Below are 13,336 nucleotides of genomic sequence, written 5' to 3'. Positions count from 1 at the left end.
CACTTGTGGTGTAAGATGAACTGGTCACAAATGCTAGAATTTGTGAAAAATAAAAGAGAGCTATGCAAAAATATGACAGGATAACAAACGGTAACCTAGAAGAGAGATGTTTCATTTTCATAAGGAGCCTCGGAGTCCCTGAAATCTGTTTCACTTGGCTGCTGAATTCCCAAAGCAACCACACACATCAGTGACATTTACCACCCTGTTTAAAGGCCGCACTACACACCCCCTCAGCACCGTGCCCATTCAGAGTAAAGAGAGGAGCTTCAATGATCAGCTTTATTCTGATACTTCAAAAACCCAACGCCATGTAGCCCTGTTTTCTCCCCAACAATAAAGACATAGTTTTACTGTAACTAAAAATATTGATTATACCACATAAATACTCAAGAACAAATGAAATAAGAAACAGGACAATGAAGGTAAAGAAGACTGCAAAAACAAACGAGAAATAGCCATCTCTAGAGGTCACTTTGAAGTCAAATAGCTACATTAAGTTCCTGGAAGAAAAATCTCTTCAGAATGTTTCCTATAGCAGAAGCAGCCTGTGTAGCCGAGGCCTCATGCAGGGTTGCGAGAGCGAGGAGGAGTGAGCCACTGCTCATTAATTACCTCAATGAAGTATTCTGAGCAAATAATACACTGGAGCTCATTCTCTAGCACGTCATTCACATGGCTAAGAACTTCCTCCTTCTGTGCTTGCACCTTCTCCTTCTCTTCCTGTAAAGACACACAACCCCACCTGTCATTCGGGAGAACCAACAAGAAGGCAAAATAGAACAGGGATGGAGTTAATCCTCTGGAATAGGATTCAAGAGGAGTCTACATTAAAAATTCATCCTGGCGCAGCAACACAAGAATAAAACACTTTCCCCAGGGTTTCCTGTTTCTCGGAACTGCTTTCTTATATAAGGCACTGTCTTCCTCTCTTTCTGTTCTCCAGTTTTCAGTATTTGTAGTTTGTCTCCTTTCCAAAATTAACCAAATGAGAAAAACTGAAGGTATTTCAAGGCAAGCACCAACCACCCAAGACCAGAACAAGGCATTAAGCATGCTATAGCGAACTGCAGTTTAGAGGTGATATAAAATCATCCCAAGCAACTAAGAACTTACTGGACAAGAAAGAAGACATGAAGAACAGTTCATAAAGGTAGGAAGCTGGAATTAGTGTATAAGGTCCCTTGTGTTCTCTGCAGTTGCCTCTTCTATAAAATAAGGATAATACCTATATTCCCTGCAGGCAGGAGGCTGAAGAGACAGCCTCTCTAAAGTACCTTCAGGCCCCAAGCTCTATGGTGCTAGCGACTGCCCACTCCTGCAGAGGTCTGCAGCTCAATCTCCCTGTGCTTTCCCCAAGAGGGCAGACCACTTGTGGATACACTTTTTAGGGAGGATCCTAAGTGTGTTCTCTTGAAGTATACATTTATTTAAGTTAGCACCTCAACCCCAAAACAGAAAGCATTAGGAGCCCCTGAGGGGGAGAGGAGAAGTCATTTAGGGTATATCTGAGTGGCTGATCACTTTTCATCTTTTATTTTCTCTTCTAATCCAAGCAAAGACTTTCAGACTGCTTAGGGTAGTGAAGAGGATCTGGACTCATTTCTTTTTTTTTTTTTTTTTGGTGTGTGTGTGAGGAAGATCAGCCCTGAGCTAACATCCATGCTAATCCTCCTCTTATTGCTGAGGAAGACCGGCTCTGTGGACTCATTTCTAACTGGAGTCAAGTTCCCTAAGAACTTATGAATTGGGAGGAAAAGTACTGTGACTTAACCAGAGGATAAGGATATCAAACTAACTGAAAAGAGAGTCTCCCCTTTTCTGTATTCTGCTCCAGGTCTGTATGTGAGGAGGGGTGGGCTGAGAGATGCAGTCAGACTCAGGCATTAATTTCAGGTCAGAGGGTACAAACTGGTGGCCTGTGGACTGGATCCAGCCCATAGACTTGTAGTTTGGCCCTCATGGTATTAAAAAACAAAATAAAAAATTGAACTTGTTGCCAATATTTGAAAATTGGGATATTTCACATAAACATTTGGATTTCTGTCTTCTGCGGAAAACTCAGAAGATCTGACAACACTGTGCTAGCATTTCTCAATGGCAACAACTGGCTGCAACAGAGAAGAGCTGCCTCTTGGGGTGGGGGTGGGGGGGTCAAGTGCCTGTGTCCTCACAGCTCCCTACTGTGTTCTTCACTCATTTCTATTACCAGTCTGACCCTAGCGGGCATTTGTGTTTATAACCCCTAATTTAAGAGTTCCATTGATCTGATTGTGGGAAATAATTACATAATCCATCAGAATGAACTATTTTTTATTCTGACTGCACCACTCCTTCACCTACGTCAGTGAGACACTCTGAAGGAGCACCTACCCATAGACAACGGACTAGACTGCAGGATGTGACTGTTTTATTCCCAGCGTTTCGCTTCTGAATGAGGGAAGGAAATAGATGTTGTCTTACAGGCAGAACCTTCCATAGGCCTGAATAATTTTACAGATTATTTCCCTTGAGGCAGGGAACAGCTGTAATCTCTCTTTTCATTCACCATAGCAACCCTTGCACTGTTGAAAATGCTGAGTTGCATGTACTAACCAAATTCTAAACCTTCATCTTCTTTCCAGTACCTTGGTCTGCTCCAATTCTTTGTTCTTAGCTTGAATGATTGCTTCAAAGTCCTTCTTGCTGCGATTTAGCTCTTCCATTAGAGCCTGATGCTGCAGAAACATAGCAGATACATACTCAAGATAAGCTACACGGCATCCTTCCTTTTAGCCACACACATGCCTGCTCCCTCTCTCTGTCAATGGCTTTGGTTCAAGGGATCAATGAATTGGCAATTTCAAAATAATGCCTTTGGGGCTGCCCTGTGGCTTAGTGGTTAAGTGTGTGCGGTCCGCCACTGGCGGCCCAGGTTCGGATCCCAGGCACGCACTGACGCACTGCTTGTCCAGCCATGCTGAGGCCGCGTCCCACATAAGCAACTAGAAGGATGTGCAACTATGACATACAACTATCCACTGGGGCTTTGGGGACGGGAAAAAAAAAGGGGAAAAAAGGAGGAGGATTGGCAATAGATGTTAGCTCGGGGCCAGTCTTCCTCAGCAAAAAGAGGAGGATTGGCATGGATGTTAGCTCAGGGCTGATCTTCCTCACAAAAATAATAATAATAATAATAATAATAATGCCTTTGTTGCTTGAGGACATCCCATTCACCTGCTGTTTTCTTTCAGGGAAGGGGGCAAATAGGGAGAGAGGCTATCAAACCCATTAATCCCACAGGAAATAACCCAACCTCCACGGCCACCCAAATCAAATGAAGAACTTATACCACCTTCCAGAAGGTCTGATTCTGTAGTTTTAGCTCGGGGCCCAGGAATGTGCATATTTTTAAAAAGCCACCCAAGTAATACTGGGAACCAATGATCAAGAACTAGTAAGTAACTCAGGCTACCCAGCACTGCGAGTGGCTTTTAAGAAATAATCAGGGAGAAATGGGATTCAGGGAAACTAGATAATCATTTTCATTAAAATAAAAAAGACCTTTAACCTATTTATTCCACAAATTACACACTGCAGTGCTCATAAGGCAATGCTGCCTGAACCCTGCCTGTGTATTCCGGAAGCTGGCACGCCCGAGAGCTAACAGCTCATTCATTGTGACTAACTGCCTACACTGAATGTCAAGAGGTTGCAATTCTATGGAACATAATTTTTGAGCTTCCTCATGCTTCAGTATAGCCTATACTTTAAATCTCATCTCAAATCCTTTTTTAAAGAAGGTAAAGTAAAGGTAAGTATTTCTGAAAAGCTATTACTCAAGAAACAAATTTTAAAATGTGTGGTCTCAGGCCCTGTGGCTTAGTGGTTAAATGCGTGCGCTCCGCCGCTGGCGGCCCGGGTTCGGATCCCTCGCGCACACCGACGCACCGCTTCTCCAGCCATGCTGAGGCCGTGTCCCACATACAGCAACTAGAAGGATATGCAGCTATGACATACAACTATCTACTGGGGCTTTGGGGGGAAAATAAATAAATAAATAAAATTATAAAAAAATAAAAATAAATAAAATTATAAAAAAATAAAAATAAATAAATAAATAAAATGTGTGGTCTCCTGAAAAAAGCAGTTATGTCAGAAGGCCTGGGTATTCATCTGGACTGCTAATTAGATGTGCGCCTTAACTTACTCACCTATTAAAATGGGAAAACAGGTGCCCCTCCTCCATCAGTGTTCATAAGAAAATAAAATAACAGATAATAAAAGCACTAGAAAAGTTTTTTAAGCTCTATGTAAATGAAAGTTGTTATAATGGCCTGGTAAATGAAAAAGAACAGCTTCAGAGGGACCAACAGGGTGGACCAAAAAACACCCATGTTTCAGCCAAGCGAGTGGTATGCCCAGGCAGGCTGTTATAGAATCATGACCTAAAAGTATCCCATTTTAGGCTAACGAATGGAGACTGGCCAAATACCTCATGTAAAATGATACTATGTTTTCCTGTCTGTCTCAGAAGAGGAACAAGAGTAGTAGGTGCAGGGTACTCAATGATCCCTTGGAGATTTCCAAGTAACAGAACCTTACTCTTTTCCAGTCAACTTCAAAACAGTATCTGAATATTAATTTAATAATGCTCTAAATGGGAAACATGCCTACCCTCCCACCTTAAAAAATAAACAAGCTTAGAAAATAAAATTCCAAAAAGACTGAATTAATTTTCACCTAATTCTTTCCAAGGCTGTTTGTGCATGCCCAAGGAAATCAAGGCAGGCACCATCCCAAGCTTACAATAATATGTGACTGTTAACACTGTAAGAAGTTTGGGGGATAGATATGCAATAAAAGAACATAAGGATAGATTCTCCTGACCAAATTTTAATGTGACTGGTCACTTTTTTCAAGGAGATATGAACCATCCCACTAACCTCCTGACTAAACTTGCATCAAACCACTAATCATAACACATAAAGGCGAGAAGACAAAGTAGGTTTTAAAGATGCAAAACAGCTTATAAAAAATAATCAGATGAAAGAGGTATTCAAGTTAAATGAAATAAATTACAGGTAATCTTTTAGGAGAATTTTATTCCTGTGAGCCTTGCCCTTCTAGTAAATTGATGTTTTGCTGACTGTTAAACTGTACATTCTCAACCTGACCTAAAATGCTTAATTGGAACATTCTTGAATAGTTTCTGGATGGCTCAGCTCAAGAATGGTGAGGTAACAGAGGCCCTAGCAGGCCCTGGTGGCCAAGTCACAGCTCGCAATTCCCTTCTGCTGCCCTCACCTGCCCGGAAGTGCAGCCACTTCCCCAGGGAGCCTCCTAATTGCTACAGGCTCTGTTCCATCTTCACTAGAGCAACTTCTGCTCAGATGAAGATGTAACTTTTCATGCTGAGGTCTGGCATGTCTGTGAGGCTCCAAACCTCCGACATGATGGTGTGAGCAGCTGCCACCTCCTCTGTCTACGGACTGGAAATGCCACAGAGGTGTGTGCTAAGCAGCAGAGGCAGCCAGTGGCCACACAAAGCCTGGCTGCCCCCAACTCCACAGCCCACTATCATCTCTGTACAATGGCAAGAGATAAGTCACCTCCTGCAGAGCCTGGGCCAGCTGGTGCTTCAGGTCCTCTTCTCCTTGCTCTTTCTCCAAGCCCTGCAAAGCCAAAAACAAAATGGAAAGTTTCCCGCTGGGAGGGGAAAGAAGGAATAAAATCCAGCAACAAGCAGAATGAACCAGCTAGCGTGAGCATCTGGGAACAACAGGGGGCAGGGAGCAGGTGGAAAACCTCCCGTTTTACTTCAAGCTGTTGGCAGTAATGGATTTAAGCAGAGTTAACTGCTCAAATACTGCACACCCGAGGGCTGTCACCTTCAAGCCACCACTCAGGTTGTTCTGGAGAAACCCTGGGCTAATCCTCCACGTCTCCACTGGTTAAGGCTGTGACTCCCAAAAGGATGTAAACTGAGAGCTTCTGAGCCACCAGATATCTAAACTCAGATAGACTCCCCCAGACTGGCACTCATGAGCTCCACCACGTCTCCTCCCTCACTGTCCCTCACTCTGGGTCTCTTTACCACTTCCAGCGCATAAACTGCTCCTCCTCCCGCCTTGCCTGAGCTTATGCTATATTTCCTCCATCAGCCCCCTCTGACGTGAATGCCTTCCACATCATCATTACCCTACATCCAGCACCTTCCACAAGTACGTCCGGGCCCTTCCCTCCTTACTTTAAGAATTACCTACTTATTTAATATGCCAACTTGAAATTATTCTCTAATTTAAATATATTGACTCAAAACTGTTCTGATTACTTTGTGTGTATAATACATCTGGTCTCCTCCACAAGACATATTCCTTAATGGCAAAAACCATTTATTAAGCATCTTTATAACCACCCAAACCCAAGTATAGGGCCAGGCAACATGGGTGCTCAAAAAAAATCTGTGTGAAGGAGCAAGGGTTAAATGAGCTTCTGAACTAGTAGTAGGGGTAAGATAAATCCCAAGGGCTTGGCGGCAGACGGAAATGCAGCTAATAAACAAAGGACTAGATACACTTCACCAAGAGCAATTTACACATGACCCTCTCATACCCAGAGAAATTATTTAAAGCAGTGCTTTTTGCCTTTCTTTACCATTTTGGTATGGAAAAAGATTTTACAGCTATATCTTGAAGCACGCCCAGAGCAGCCACAATATTAATTAACAGTAACTCTTTTTCTTGAACACGTTAGCCTTTAAAAGAGTTCTGCTCTGGTGAAGGTGTGATACACTAAATATGTAGAGATAAACCTCCCTCTATTAATTCAAGAGCTAGTCCAGGCTGGATAAGGGAAGCAAAAAAGTACACATAGGCACTCAGCATATACCCTTAGAAAGACCTATTTAATCCATGGCCTTTGCCAATACTACCAGTTCAAGGGGATTCCAGAGATTAGAATGAAATTTATAAATTGTTCAGTCAACACTACTGGTTGTTCCTTGCCCTGAGCAAAGTAAACAAAAGACAAAAGCTTATTCACTTCAATCCTGATTGGTCCTTCTCAGTTCTAAGATCACAGTGGGGAATTCTTGACATTCCGTATTACCTGAGCAAGTAGATGGGAGTAAAATGTGCGGTTCTTGCCAGATGGGAACTGACATTTTGAACAGGGACCAGATCAACTCTAGCCTAGAAGCTTTGTGCAAGAGCTTGTCATTTAAGCAAATGACTCAGGGATGGGGACACACTTGGTCTTACCCTGAGACAGCTAAGACAGTCATTATCTTACCTTCCTGCTAAAGGCACTATAGGAGGTGGCTTATCACTTAACTCAACAGTTGAGTTATGGTGCACCTGTTCTCTCCTATGCTGGCTGCTCAGGATAGAAACAAAAACACTGCCTGCCTTTCCAGCCTCCCACTTCCTAGGTTAGCTAGAGTTAACTAACCATCATAGCTAACAAGTTGCCAGGTACAACAAGGCAGAGAAACCAGCTGACCCATACCTGCCTTGAGGCTAAATGATTTGCCTTTGACCACAAAGCAAAGATAGATAACTCATGAAGACAACTCGGTTTAATTAGAGTATGCTGTGGTTTTGCGGCATCCTGACCTTCATCCAACCTCTCTCTGAATTTACCTCAGTTCTGAGATGCCTCAGCTTTGCATCCTGAGATCAGTTACATCCCAAGTGGCTCTGCCACCTTACACCCCATCTCGGCACCCCAACTCTAGCTCTTGATTTGATCACCATGCTGAAGCCTTAACCCTTTACTCGACCCCCTTCTCTCATCTCAGTTTTCTGTTCCCATTCCACCTCCTGTCCCTGGCACTCAGCATTTGGTCCCTGACCCAGAAACAGAGAGGTCTGGCCAGAGAATCACAAAGAGCCTGCCCACCTCCCCGAGGGGCAGTCTTGTCCTTCCCTCCTGTGTCGTACCTGGAGATGCTGCTGCTCTTCCTGGAAAGTCTTCTCTAGCTGCTCCACTCTGGCCTGCTGCTGGGCCTGTTCTACACAGAGCTGGGACTGTAAATCCTGCAGTTCCTGCTCCATTTTCACAATCATCTTTGAGTTCCCTTCTTGGGTCTGCTTTTTCACATTCATAACAGCTACCTGTTTTTCCTGCATTTGTGTTTTCAGCTTCAGAATCCTGGACATGGTCACCTTAAACAGCTCTAAGCTGCTCTGAGATGCTGAAGGGTTTGAGGCTTTCTGCTTCTTTCGATGAAGCTCTATGACTCCTGCGGGGCCAGGGTAAACGTGAGCCCCTGTGGTCTTCTCACTTGGCTCAAGAGAAGTCAACTTAGGATTCAAATATTCAGAGGGTGGACTGACCACTTCACCTTTCTCATGTAACTTCACTGGTTGACCAGGTTCACAAGACACTTTACTTATTTTGGATTTCAAATTTGAGGGGCCTTCAGCTCCAGGACCCTCTAATTCATCAAAACTAAATTTCCTTTTAGTTCTCAGGCCCTTATTTTTTTCTATCATCTGGCCATTCTTTGGGGCAAGACAAGGATACATCCGTTCCCAGTCTTCTTCAGTAACTTCATATTCATACTCTGCATTCTCCTTATTTTCCAGAGGCACCCCAAGCTGGATGTGGTCTCCCTTATGAATAGAATAGATCTCTAAAGGTTCTAGACGTTCTCCGTTCAGCCAAACACCATTCAGACTCTGAGGAAAGGGAAAGAAAGACAAGATAAGCTTCATGATCTTCCTCCTCTTAATGGAATTTCTCTCCTACTGCTGCAAAACCTTCTGTGCCTTTTCATAAGGAAAACTCTTGAGAACAAATAGAAATGAAAGGTTCAGAAACAGCATTCTTCAAACACCGCTTTGGCTTTTTACCTGTATTTCACATTCATGTCTCCACAGAGAACTGTCTGTATAACAGGCAGAATCACCTTTTTACTTGTGGAAGAATTACTTAAATAAATACAGTAGCATTAACAGAAACAGAAATTGAATTGCTCCTATTGACCTACACTGGGGGCAATGGCCCACGACTGAAAAAACTGCTATTAGTGAAGGAAGCGGCATCTAATGACTAGGTTCAAAAGGTAGGCCAGGCCAGGAAAGTCATACAACACTGTCTCTGGATGTCGCCCCTGAACACACTGGTGAATGAGCAAAGCACTTCCCAGTACACAAACCAAAAAAGAGAGTAGCAATACCTTGTACTGGGGTCAAACCGCAGGTAGGATCTGACCCCATTAACAGCACCAGAGGTCCATGGGCAATACAGCACAGTGGCTAAGAACAGGAGCTCTGGACTCAGACAGACTTGGGTACACAGCTCGAATGCACCACCTTGGACTTATTAATTGCATGGCTTTTGGCAATTTACTTAACCTCTCTATGCCTCAGTTTTGTCTGTAAAATAGGGATAGTCCAGTACCTACCCCATACTGTTCCCACGAGGAATGAATGAGATAATACATGTAAACACTTAGCACAGGGACTCACATATAATAAATGCTCGAGAAATATTTACTCTTATAGTTTTAATTAAATCACAGCATAGGGGTGAAGAGCATGGACCCTGGAGTCAGACTACCTGGTTTTGTAATCTGGCTCCATCACTCAATAGCTGTGTGACTTTGGGCAAGTTTCTTAACCTCTCTATGCCCCAGTTACCACATCTATAAAATGGAGGATAATAATAGTCTCTCCCTTATGGTGTCTGTATGGATTTAAAGAGATAACATATGTAAAGTACTTAGAAAAATGCCTGGCACCGGGTAAGCATTATATAAGTCTTCACTACTAGTATTATGTTCTGGCTCAGTTGATCTATCAACAATCACTTCAATTCTATGTTCAGCATCTTACAAGGTAAATATACCAAGTATAAAAGTAGAAGATATGAAAACAACTTTTAGCAGCTGACTGTGGAAAGGAAAACACAGGGCACATATAAGCAAATGTGGGATTACACAGCACAGCCTATAAATGCAAAGGGATATCATCTATAGCTGGGTTAGCTAAGAGATGCTAAATGGGGATGAAGGCTTCTAAAATAGACTTGAAACAAATGTATGATTTAGAGTTGAAAGAGACAAGTGGGCATTTTAACCCATATGAAGGACTGAACTTTGGAGGACAGGCCAGAGATGAAGCTCACATCTGAATTGGGACTGACTTCTGTTTATGCTGGTAACAACAGCTACCTTTCAGCCAGAAAAAATACCTGGTCAACCCAAATATGAAGGACAGGGGGCTTCACCATAAGACACAGAGGATGAAGGGCAGTAGGATCTCAGCTCTGGATTGGTATTAGGCCCTTGTTTCTGGTTTTATACTATTTGGCTTGAGCGAGGAGAGAGAAAAAAAGAAGAACATAGATATACACAGAGAGACAGGCTTTAACCCACTGCCTTCGGCCTAACCTGGCTTATCTGGCCAACCTTCTCCCAAACTTTCTATTCATATTCAGCGCGAGATATTATGGGGAGTGATCAGTTGTGCTGACTTCTGATATAACAAGTGGGGAAATAACAAAGGAGGGATATGGAGGCCAGAAGAATCTATTTGAGAACAATTTTTTAGTAGAACAATTTTAGATTATATGTAGGAAAAAGGTCTCAAAGAAAGTAATATGACACAGGAGGCCACCTGCACCTAATGCCAAGGTATAGACATTTAAGAAAAATCTCAAAGGCAAAGATATGGTTAAATAAATAAATAAAGAAGGTTACAAAGCAGCCCAAGGCTAGAGAGAACAAGGAATCCTAAAAAGCTGGGGCAAACTTTCAAGACACAATGCAGCCCTCCACTAGAAGGTCTGTAGTAACCTGCCTCCTTCAGAGCCCATTTAGGTCTGGAAAATAAGCTCTCAAAATTTTCCCATCACATTTTCTCCTTGGATCCCTCTATGTTTACCCATTCATCACCCCCTGGTGACACCTAGTGGTATAATTTGGACCACAGCCCTGAGTCAGGTCTGTTCACAAAATGACTGTAGAAAAGGATGAAAACAATTGAGTACTGCCCAGGATATGATCTCAAATACAATGGTTTAAATAAATCAAACTCCGATCAAGCCTTTCTTGATATTGGTTTTCATAATCACCAGTTTGAACAGTGTCAGCAGCAGCAAAGTGATAACCAAAGAAACGCCTGCCCGATGTCTCTTAGCCATCAACGGGGAAAAGGTGGGATAACCCACACTCTCTTAAACACTAATTACTTCACCTGATGCTCAATCTCTGTCCAGTGTCTTTAATCAGTTCTTGAGGACAGTGGAAACTCAAAGCCAAAAGGCAATGTTTTCTTGGAGTTTTCCAGATGATTTATGGAAATGTTTAAAACAAATAGCAGTAGCTGAGTCTCACCCTCAGACTGAGTTAACTGGTCTGAGATGGGAACTAGGTATCAGGATTTTTAAAGTCAGGTTTATATACAAACACATATAGTGCGTAATTGTGTCAACACACAGTGCCCCTTTACAGTCAACCCTTCCCCCATTCCCAGGCAACTATTCATCTGTTCTCTGCCCTACATAGGCAAACATATCTTGTATAAATGGAATCATACAATATGTACCCTTTTGAGTCTGGCTTCTTTAACTTGGCATAATGACTGAGATTCGTCCACGTTGTTGTATTAACAGTAGTCTGATGTTTTTATTGCCGAGTAGTATTCCAGGGTATGGGTGTACCGGTTTGTTTATCCATTCCCTAGCTGTTTTTTCCAGTTTTGGGTGACTACAAATAAAGCCACCATAACCATTCATGGACAAGATTCCGTAAGAACCTAAGTTGTCATTAGTTTATAGTAATACCTAGAAATAGGATCACTGGGTTTAACTGTTTAACAGTAAGAAATTGCCAAACTGTTTTTCAAAGTGGCCAATACCACTTTGTACTCTCACCTGCCATGTTTAACAGTTCCAGTTACCCTGCATGCTCACTACCGCTTGGTATTGTTTTATTTTAGAAATCCTAACAGGTGTGTACCAGTATTTTTTTAAATTCTTTACTAAAACATAACATACAAACATAAAAGTGCACAAATCATAATGCACAATTAGATGAATAATCACAAAGTGAACATCTCAATGTAATACCACAAGGCTTAAAAAAAAAAACAAACCACATTATCAGCAACCCGGACACCACCTAGTGCCCCCTTTTAGCCACTAAGCCCCTCCCCCTCCATATGGTGACTACTAGTCTGGCTCAACATCACACATTAGTTTTGCCTGGTTTTGAACATTATATAAATGGCACCATATAATGTGTATTCTTTTGTGTCTGTCTTCTTTCACTCAATATTATGTTTGTGCAATTTATCCATGTTATTGGATATATAGCCATGCGCTGCATAACACTGTTTCAGTCAACAACGGACCGCATATCTAACAGTGGTCCCATAAGATTTGTACCATATAGCCCAGGTGTATAACAGGCTATACCATCTAGGTTTGTGTAAGACCACTCTTATTCACACAACAATGAAACCACCTAACAATGCATTTCTCAGACTGTATCCCCGTTGTTAAGCAACACATGACTGTGGTAGTAGTTCACTCATATTCATTACTATATACTGTTTCACTGTAAGAATATTTCAGTTTATTTATCCATCCCACTATTGATGGACATTTGGGTTGCTTCCCTGGGAGTGAAAATATTGTCATGAGGTATATATACGGGCAACTTTAACAAATATTGCCAAATAATTTTTCAAAATAGTTGTACCAATGTACACTTCTACCAAAAGACTACTTGCTCCATATCTTTTTTTTTTGGTGAGGAAGATCAGCTCTGAGCTAACATTCGATGCCGATCCTCCTCTTTTTGCTGAGGAAGATTGGCCCTGGGCTAACATCCGTGCCCATCTTCCTCTACTTTATATGGGATGCTGCCACAGCAAGGCTTACAAGCGGTGCGTTGGTGTGCGTCCGGGATCCGAACCCCGGGCCGCTGTAGTGGAGCATGCACACTTAACCACTACGGCACCGGGCCGGCCCTACTTGCTCCATATCTTGCTAATACCTGGCATCATCGGTATTTAATTTTAGCCACTCTGGCGGATGTGTAGTGGTATTCCCTTGTGGTTTTAATTTGCATTTCCCTGATCATTAATGAGGCTGAACAACTTTTCATGAATATTGAAAATTTGGATACAATCTTTTGTGAAGTGCCTGGCTCTTGCCCATTTTTAAAACTGGGTTATCTTTCTTACTGATTTGGAGTTCTGTATTTATCCAAGTATAAGTCCTTCATCAATTGTGTGTAGCAAATATCTTCTACTCTGAATTTGCCTTTCACTCTCTTTTGATATCATGATGTCTTTCGGTGAATGGAAGTTCTTAATGTTAATGTGATACCTGGTATTTAAAA

The 13,336-nt window shown here is 42.3% G+C and overlaps 1 protein-coding gene across 5 annotated transcripts in view; it reads right to left on the bottom strand.

Annotated features, from left to right (window-relative positions):
- The window catches only part of RNF8 (ring finger protein 8), a 37,242-nt gene that overhangs the window by 10,697 nt on the left and 13,209 nt on the right, over window positions 1-13,336 (bottom strand). For 4 of the 5 annotated variants that reach the window (XM_004424191.3, XM_087438538.1, XM_087438537.1 and 1 more), the window contains 4 exons: window positions 7,923-8,663; window positions 5,592-5,654; window positions 2,628-2,717; window positions 616-723 (listed from right to left, as the gene is read on the bottom strand). In XM_004424191.3, the coding sequence (XP_004424248.1) occupies window positions 616-723; window positions 2,628-2,717; window positions 5,592-5,654; window positions 7,923-8,663 (1,002 nt within the window). The remainder of the gene's footprint in view (window positions 1-615; window positions 724-2,627; window positions 2,718-5,591; window positions 5,655-7,922; window positions 8,664-13,336) is intronic. The other variant, XM_087438536.1, reaches the window with a different exon arrangement.

This window comes from Ceratotherium simum, chromosome 13, assembly GCF_057802395.1.
Source record: "Ceratotherium simum simum isolate JZ-2026a chromosome 13, ASM5780239v1, whole genome shotgun sequence".
Classification (NCBI taxonomy): domain Eukaryota; kingdom Metazoa; phylum Chordata; class Mammalia; order Perissodactyla; family Rhinocerotidae; genus Ceratotherium; species Ceratotherium simum.
The sequence above is the reverse complement of the archived record's forward strand: the minus strand, read 5'-3'. Positions and strand labels throughout refer to the sequence as shown.